Raw genomic sequence first — 8,843 nt, forward strand, 5'->3', positions numbered from 1 at the left:
AATTAATGAGAATAGATGTAAGTTTGCACAATGTATACTTATCAGATCACCAAAATTACTGAAACATTTTGCACTGGGTGCATTTTGAAAATACAAGTTTCCACTTCAAAGTGAGAAGAAGACAAGATATTTGCATACCAAAATTATTCAAACATTTTCCACTAGGAAATATAAGTTTACTCTTGAAACTGAGAAGAAGATGAGATATTCACACTCAATGCTAATCAGTAACAGTATATTCAACCAGTCCCGTATCTTAATCAACACTATACCAAAGGGGAAAAAATAATCAAATCAAGTCCAACAGTGAGAGAATCAAATATTTGTTGATTGAGCAATGTGATAGCTGTCGCACAGCCTAATCAGCCTCACCAACAAGTATCTTACAACCCAGGTATGTCACATCTAAACCTTTCGAACATCGTCCAAAGTACACAGGACGTGCCATTATTTTTGCATCTGGTGGGCTTTGCTTTGCAAGAAGGGAATGGCTGCAATACTGCCTTTGATTTTGGAGACTGCAGAGTTGATTTGTGGTGCCCACCAAAGATTATTGATGCAGCCGCACACCAAAAGGATATCCTAAACTAACAAAGCCCACAACTTGTGGAACTTGGTCAGCAACGGAGCAGCCCCAGCAATAACTCACCTGCAAAATAAATGCCCTTCAAAATATGCAGATAAATGACAATACAATCATGAAAGTCTACTCTAATGAGAATATATCATCAAATCTCAAAAAATGCACTACCACATAAAAGTATAGATGGATCGATTCCGAAATGAAACAGAAGGTATAGAAAGCTTTGATAAGACCATAAATTGATAAATATCGTCCCAAACCTTACCAAGGGCCAGTAAATGATTGTGGATGGAAAAAAAAATCCAGCTTGCATCTGATGCACATTTTAAGAAGGGAAAGTGTCATAGCCCACCTGCAAAATAAATATGTCCCTCAAAACATGCAGATAAATGACAATACAACAATGAAAGTCTTGTCTCAGGAGAATATATCATCTAATTCCAAAAATCCATTACAACTGCTCATAAAAAAATATAAATGGATGTGAAATGAAATTGAAGGTATTGGAAGAAGATTTGATAACACCATAAATTGGTAAATATGGTCCCAAACCTTACTGAGGGCTAGTAAATGATTGTGGGAGGAAAGAAAATCAGTTTGCACGATGCACATATGATGAGATGGAAAATATCATAGCCCACCTGCAAAAGAAATGTGTTTCTCAAAATATGCAGATAAATCACAATACAATTATGAAAGTCTGCTCTCGGAGAAATATGCCATCAACTTCTGAAAGTGCATTACCACATTTCATAAAAAGTATAAATGGATCTGAAATGAAACTGAAAGTATAGAAAACTTTGATAAGACCGTAAATTGATAAATATGGTCCCAAATCTTACCAAAAGCCAGTAAATGATTGTGGGTGGAGACAAAATTAGTTTGTATGTGATGCACAGCTGATGGGATGGAAAATGTCCTCCACTTCTCTGTCAGCAAATAATGTTTTAGAAAAAATTAAAATGGAGAAAACTATAACCACAGTAAACAGAAGATGCCATACATATATCTAGATTTTACTTAATAAAGCAAAACACATGACACAGATGATTACAGAAGGAAAGCAGGAGACTTACTTGTGTTTCAGTGAAAGGCATATGATTAGCGACAAAACCAGGGAATGAATTTGTGCCCAGGGCCATCTAAAGATACCTCTGTCAATGTGAGTTTATTCCACAGACCAATACGATCATAGCGGCGTGGATGTAGTTAGAGTATGCTAAGTGAAAAGAGTACAGGAGGAGCTTCACATGTGGGAGATATGAACAAGGGTCGGAGTGACCACAGTAGCATTTCAACTGGAGACTCTTAGTTACAACAAAACTCTTATAGGTTGTCTCAGCCTCTCATAGAGTCTGGGTATCCCATTTCCATACTTTAAGTTCCCCCTCTCCATCACCAGTGAAAAATAATCCACCAGGTCCAAGCTGGAATACTCGCACCTCATTTCTCGAGAACAGTCTACATCGTTCTTTAAACCTGAGACAAAACCCGTAAATGTTATTTTACCAAAAAGCAGAAAATATGAGCACATTCATGTAACTCCATAAATGAGCGCATCAACAATTTCCTAGTCCATTAAATATTTTTAAAACAAGGACAAAATGACCCTGAAATAGCCCAAAGGCATTCCGAAGCCCAACTTGTTTTCATTCTCAGAATGATCAAAAATGCTTTTCCATTTTCCAATATTTTAGTATAATGAACTCAAGAGCAGCTGTACTTATGATGGCAAGTCGTAGAGGCGCACACTGTTATCGTTGCAGGAACAAAGCAAGACAGGCTTGGATTGTTCGTCATTCATTCCACATAGTGCAAGAACACCCTGTGAGAAGCAAAACCAAAATAATTTAACTCCACTTAATTCTGAGAAAAGAAACATAAACCTTGCAATATCTAGTGACTTAATAGGATTGTTTGACTCGATTCTTACACCATACACAAAAAACAAAATATCACTTACATGCAAGGCCTTGCTGCATTAAAATAATAATGATAATAATAAAACAGACAAGTTCAAGTTTGCAAAATATCAGGGATTTTGCGTAGTAAGTGTAGTTGATTTTCCAATAAAATACATTAAAAGCTCCCAACCTGGATGTTTAGATTTGAGAGAAGTAAAGAAACCATTAAAGGAATGAATCATAGACTTTCTCGTGGAATTTGATTTTACTGTGGTATCTAGTTTCTGATGCACAAATGTCTTGCCTTTGGGCCTTGGGGTCCCTCAACTACCATGTTAAACTCACATGGACAGCACAAAATATATGAAAGATAAATCAGTGAGTGTATTTTTATTAACAATAGATATACATTTATAGTACACATATGTGACTCTTGGGATTCAAATCCCAAGGTCTCTTGGACTGCTTTGTCCATTCAACTTCCACGCTAACCCTTTAGGATTAGGTGTCCAACATTCCCCCCCTTAATCCGAAGGGTTATGTATGAGTCCAAGAAGAGAGCTGTAATACAAAATGTGCAAAAAATGCATGGCAGCACTAGGCTGAATGTGCTCTATGAAATGTTGGTATAAAAAGTGCGGTGGTTTAAGGATGACCACCAACACTGGAACGCTTAGTGCAGTTCCCGGAACTCTTCCAAAATTGGCAAGAAACTGAAGTTTTCTGCTAGAGGAAGTGTTCTCAATCTGTGATGGTTTAAGGATGACCAACAACTCTGGAATGCTTAATGCAATTCCTGGAACTCTTCCAAAACTGGCAAGAAGTTGGAGTCTTCTGCTAGAGGAAGTGTTCTCAATCTGTTCCTGGAATGCTTCCGAAACTGGCAAGAAGCTGAAGTCTTCTGCTAGAGGAAGTCCTAGATTGCCAACTGAAGGCATGTTCAGGCATCTTGTCTCTGGCTACAACTCTGAAACTGGTGTGGCAGGTTGTGGCTCAGGCTCACTTGATGTGGCTTTGAAGCTTGTAGATGACCATCATTTCCCCCCCTGTCAGGTACAAGGTGAGAAGATGGAGAAAACTCAACTGCAAGACTGTTCAATACTATGGAACAAGTTCTAACATGTGTTTGGAATATCTTCTTGGTTGTTGATGCCCATTGCCAAGAAGCGATCCATCCAAGATGAATCTTTGTTCTTGCAGGATGTTTGTTTTTGAAGCATCTGTGTGAAGAATGGCTGGTTTTATGACAGTGCTCACATGGATGAAGATCAAAACAGTGATCTTTCAGATGGCCAACTCGGTCACAGTGTTGGCATTTCACGATCTGTTGCTTTTGTTGTTGTTGTTGCTGTGGAAGAGGGGCAGAGTCTGGAACAGCTGAAGCTGAACTGTCATGAGGAGCAAGTGAACTGTCATAAATGAATCCAGCGCTCTGAAACTGAATGGGCTTGGCATAGTCTGGAATATGAAAGGACAAGTCCTTGTCATATCCAAGACCAGTTCTGTGCTTGTTGTGGACAAGCTATTCCCAAGGTCTGATGATGGGCTTGGGAAGTGCAGACTGAGTTTCTGCATCTGCATGTATAACTTTGCTGCTTTATCTGAATGAACTGTAACATTATTGACTTGCTGCTGATGGGTGGTTGCTCTGATACCATGTTAAACTCACATGGACAGCACAAAATATATGAAAGATAAATCAGTGAGTGTATTTTTATTAACAATAGATATACATTTATAGTACACATATGTGACTCTTGGGATTCAGATCCCAAGGTCTCTTGGACTGCTTTGTCCATTCAACTTCCACGCTAACCCTTTAGGATTAGGTGTCCAACATACCAAGACTTATAAATCACAAAACCCACTAAATAATTTCTGATGCACAAATGTCTTGCCCTTGGGCCTTGGCGTCCTTCAACTACTGAGATTTATAAATCATAAAACTAACTACAGAATTGCAGCAGAACAAAACATGTTTGATTAAAATAATTAATAAATAATCTAGATGTCACTTTGGCTTTAAAAAAATAAAGAGGTCACACCATCCCCATGGACTGGTTACCCCTCTTTGATTTCAGATCCTAGGACCACCATGCCAAATAGAAGCACGTTGCAATGCAACTTAGTAGATAAATCATGAATACAAAAATAGCATTGCACTGCAACTAAGTAAATAGGCTGTTGCATGGATAAAAAAACTAATTATAAAATGTACACAATTGTTATAGGTAGAGAGGATTAGATAACATACATTCTTTTCGCTACGAGTGTAAGTCACTTCCAAGGCTCCACTTGATGTAGCGGCCCATACCTGCATTGCATTTGATGAGTTAGAAATTCCAATGAAGTTTGTGCACCATTTTGTTTCCTGAATGAAACATGGACATATGATGAAGTCTTCCTTACCTTCACCGTGTTGTCTAGTGAGCACGACAAGAGATAGTCATCCCAACAGAGAAGAGACATTACAACTGACTTGTGATCCCTCAAGGTCTGTATACATTGAAAACTTTCCATATCCCAGACCTGTGAATTTCTTTACAACTGTCAAATATAAACTCATCTGGAATTGGGTACATAATTCATTTTCTAAAATTGTAAGTGAATGAAAAACATCAAAGCTTGCAAGAAAAACAATGTTTATTTGTGCTTTTATTAACCAGGTCAGCCCAAATTTTCTTTTATCTTACTGTGTAAACAAATACAAATAAAAGTAGTGGACGAGAAGCAAAGAAACATACCCTTATTGTGTGGTCCATGGAAGCGGAGTAGAGTCTTCCTGCCCCTAAGACCATTGAGACAACAGGCAGGGTGTGCCCTGCGAGGGAAACTGCAGGTTCAAAGGCACTGGCTGGAGAATTAAATTTCCATGCAAAAATAGTGCCATCCTGTAAAACCGTAAGTCAACGTAATCAGTGGGGCTATATAATGTAATAAAGTCACGACCAATGTTATCGGAACCAAACTGGCGAACTGAGAACCAGTTGAAACCGGACCAGAACCACTAAAAAACCGGACTAGAGAATTGGTCGGCCGAAAATACATACATTCAAATTTTAAAGAAAAAGATATATAGTCATGTGCATTCGTATGAATCCAAAGCATTTTATACACAAACAAGCAAAACTTCTCATTGATATAGCATGTAAGGGTGCACATAACCAAAATAGCATCGAGTGCAATTCATCTCTGAAACGAAAATACAACAAAATATAGGCTCTAGATGGCCTCTAGCACTAAAAAAAGAAAAAGAAAATCATGCTACAACAAAAACATACATATCATCATAACCATTGCCTTTGTTGGGACCTTCGTCATCAATATCACACTCTAAGCATTAAAATAAGATAGAAAAAGCGTAGCATGTCGAGTCAAGATTTTGTTTGAGTGATGGGTACATTTTTTATAGGGTCATGATAAAGGAGTTTGACAACCAATGCCACTAACATCAAGGTACATAGAGGGTTTGGTGATCTTGATTAATTACTAGTTCCATACCCTCGTACATGACAAAATCCAATGGAAACATTGCAATTCCCCCAATCTTGAAATCCTGAGAAACGGTTAAGTCTACTAGATTTTGAGCGAGCTCTAAAAATTTGCTTTCCCCATATTAAATCCAATGAAGTTGGAACCACTCTAAAAAATCCTCAGTTATTTCATGTTAATGTTAAAAATTTAAGTAAAAGGATGAAAACAAAAACAAAAAAAAGGAGGACATTACCATAAATTGGATAAGGATTCAAGAGCCATAGGCTTGAAAGTTATGCCGCCCCACTCAAAAATTCATGTTTATTTTATTTTATTTTTTTAATTACATTTGGAATGTCTTTGGTCAAATTGTATAGAATCAGTCAGTTCGGCACCGAACCGGCCACTTCCGGTTCAAGGCTGTGAAACAGACTAGTTCGACCCCCAACCCGGTCGGACTGGCTATTTCCACCGATTTCGAACACACTGGTCATGACTTAGAGTTTAGCTAATAAAAGAAAACACACTACAAATGTGACAACCCCCCTACTTATTTCCTTCATGAATTTTAAATGATGCAAGTATTTGATCCAAAAAACATAAAAAAGAACCAGGTCATGGGACAGATATTCCCAGGTCGAGGATTTTTGTAGAGGATTCAGATATCTTTGGCCATGTCAGGATATGCGGTGGTGTCAAGAAGTCTCATGACAAGTCCCATGAGTCAATTGTCGGGTCAACTGGTGTAGTCTGTACATGTGAAGGAAATTGGTGTTGGCATTATGTATTTCAAAAAAAAGAAATGAAGGAAATTGGTGTTGGCATTATGTATTTCAAAAAAAAGAAATCCGGTCAACGGCAGTGGAGTCAAGTAACCCACTGACCATCTCTCCTTAGATCAGGGGGTTTGTCACAACAAATATGACTACATAAGCCAAAGCAGTTTAGGAGACTCACTTCTGTTCCAGCAAAAAGCATTTGCATTTGATTAACGACAGCAAGGGCATGAACTTGTCCCCTGGGGCCATCTAAAGATTGTTGCGTGGACGTGAGAGTATTCCAAGCCTGAAATATAAATCCACTGTATTAGCAACCTGAAGAAAATCACACTGACAAAAACAATTCTAATGCTAAGGTTAATCTCGTTAAATTACCTTGACAGCGTTAGGAACGCCAACAAAAATCCAAGGACCTTCACTGAGGAGGCATCCAGCTTCGCTCACGCCATGTAAAGGAATATGTGTACCCTGTTTAAGAAAGAAGACGTTAAGCTTCGATGAAGATATTTATAGACAGTATAAGAGTTGAGTGTAAATAAAAGCTCAGAGTACCTGGCCTGTATGGCAGTCCCAGACCATAAGCTTGTTGTCTTGTCCAGCGGAATAGAGTTTGTCAGCAGCGCCTAAATGAGAAGGAAAAGCAATCCCTCGAATAGCCTGTGGGAAGGAAGTAAATCAAATGGATATGCAAAGAAGATAAGAAAACCCAGAAACAAAGCACATAAAATAAGGAAACCAAGCAAATGAAATGGGTATGGAGAAAAGACAAGGAAACCGAGCAAATCAAATGGATATGGAGAAAAGACAAGGAAACCAAGCAAATCAAAGGGATATGGAAAAAGACAAGGAAACCAACAAAGAACGAGCAAACCAAGAGTATGCAGAGGGAGCGAGAAAGCCAGAAGCCAACCAAAACAAGCTAAGAATATGCAGAGCTCCCATGGCTGCCAGCAGGTAGAGAGAGATAAAACTTGGGTGCTTCTTCCCGCTTGTCGTTCGCCAAATATCATTCAAATCTCGCTCGCTTTCTCGCCTTCTCTTTCTCTTTCACTGTGTAACTGTCATCATCCACTCTACTCTTCCCAAGTATTATTTATTGGTATTGGGATTTGTTACGTTTAGGTTTACGTTTGGTCACATGCATGCATTTCTTCCTATTTTTGGAATCTTGGAATTTAAGGTTTTCATCCATTTCACTTTTAATTTTAATTCTAGAATCTTGGAATCTAGTGTTTTCCTTCCATTTTATTTTTGGAATGTTGGAATTTAATGCATGTATTTTTCTCAGTTTTACTGTTATTATTATCATTTTTTTTTATTATAGGTATGCATATTTATTTTGGAATCAGATTTTTAGAATTTTAATTTAACTATTAATAATTATTAGATACATGATGAGATTCAACTTTCACAAAATACTTTTAATACTATACACAAATCAATGGAAAAATCATTCTATCATCCATCGATTATATCGTGTGAGTGTGAGTGGAGTTGATTTTATACATTTCAACTATAGAATTAGACTGCGTCAAAAGGCAGATAAAATTTCATTTGTTGTAATTGACTCGTGCGCTTTGTTATTTGCCTTGGATTTAACATTTCATTGCTAGTGTAAACAAAATTTATGGTAGCATATCCCTTGTAAATTAGTAATGGCTTTGCTTCCATCTTTCACCATGGTTTTGATTTTGGTGGATATGCATGGTATGAATTTTTAGGCACGGCATCCCCGTGAGTTTTTTTGTTTACATCACCGGGGCATTTAAGAAGAATTTGAAACTATGTCTAAGGACCTTCACCTCATCTCTTTTGATGAAGAAAAATAGGCTTGGTCTAAGTTGTCCCACCTTATGAGGGTCAATGAATTTGAGCATGATCGGGAATCATAACTTCATGCTTGAAAACATTTGTTCAAGATTGGGGATAGGACTACTGTGGTCTCTTTTAAGACCTTGACAATCAAAATCGCCAGAGACAAGATGTATGTCTCTAATAGAAAGAGCGGGACACTGACTAAAAAGGGGATGATTAAGAAAGAATCAAAACCACAAGCGCGAATATGTATGCTCCCGGAGAAAGAATGAGAGGGTGAATTAAAGA

At 37.8% G+C, this 8,843-nt stretch overlaps 1 protein-coding gene and 1 long non-coding RNA gene across 2 annotated transcripts; both read right to left on the reverse strand.

The window, feature by feature from the left end:
• Positions 1-330: 330 nt before the first annotated feature.
• LOC149267617 (uncharacterized) lies at positions 331-2,056 on the reverse strand. The gene is made up of 4 exons (XR_016261215.1): positions 1,660-2,056; positions 1,426-1,512; positions 849-1,224; positions 331-649 (listed from the first exon to the last, which is right to left on the reverse strand). It is a non-coding gene; the product is annotated as an uncharacterized LOC149267617 (long non-coding RNA).
• A 250-nt stretch (positions 2,057-2,306) lies between these two features.
• Positions 2,307-7,479, reverse strand: LOC149267618 (zinc finger CCCH domain-containing protein 17-like). The gene is made up of 7 exons (XM_089412865.1): positions 7,293-7,479; positions 7,116-7,208; positions 6,919-7,026; positions 5,232-5,378; positions 4,897-5,016; positions 4,742-4,801; positions 2,307-2,408 (listed from the first exon to the last, which is right to left on the reverse strand). Exons 1-7 carry the CDS (start codon positions 7,317-7,319, stop codon positions 2,307-2,309), a joined length of 657 nt encoding a protein of 218 aa, XP_089268991.1. The 5' UTR covers positions 7,320-7,479.
• Between the last annotated feature and the right edge of the window lie 1,364 nt (positions 7,480-8,843).

Source organism: Pinus tabuliformis, chromosome 6 (genome assembly GCF_031772625.1).
Source record: "Pinus tabuliformis cultivar Carrire ecotype Pingquan chromosome 6, CPIR1, whole genome shotgun sequence".
Classification (NCBI taxonomy): Eukaryota; Viridiplantae; Streptophyta; class Pinopsida; order Pinales; family Pinaceae; genus Pinus; species Pinus tabuliformis.

What these genes read in the sequence shown, in the direction of transcription:
- LOC149267618 (XM_089412865.1), bottom strand. Translation starts at nt 7,319, where the DNA reads ATGGTCTGGGACTGCCATACAGGCCAG. An exon ending in CACTAGACAACACGGTGAAG is followed by an intron (nt 4,802 to 4,896) that starts GTAAGGAAGACT and finishes AATGCAATGCAG; the next exon opens with GTATGGGCCGCTACATCAAG. An exon ending in ACACTCGTAGCGAAAAGAAT is followed by an intron (nt 2,409 to 4,741) that starts GTATGTTATCTA and finishes TGCTTCTCACAG; the next exon opens with GGTGTTCTTGCACTATGTGG.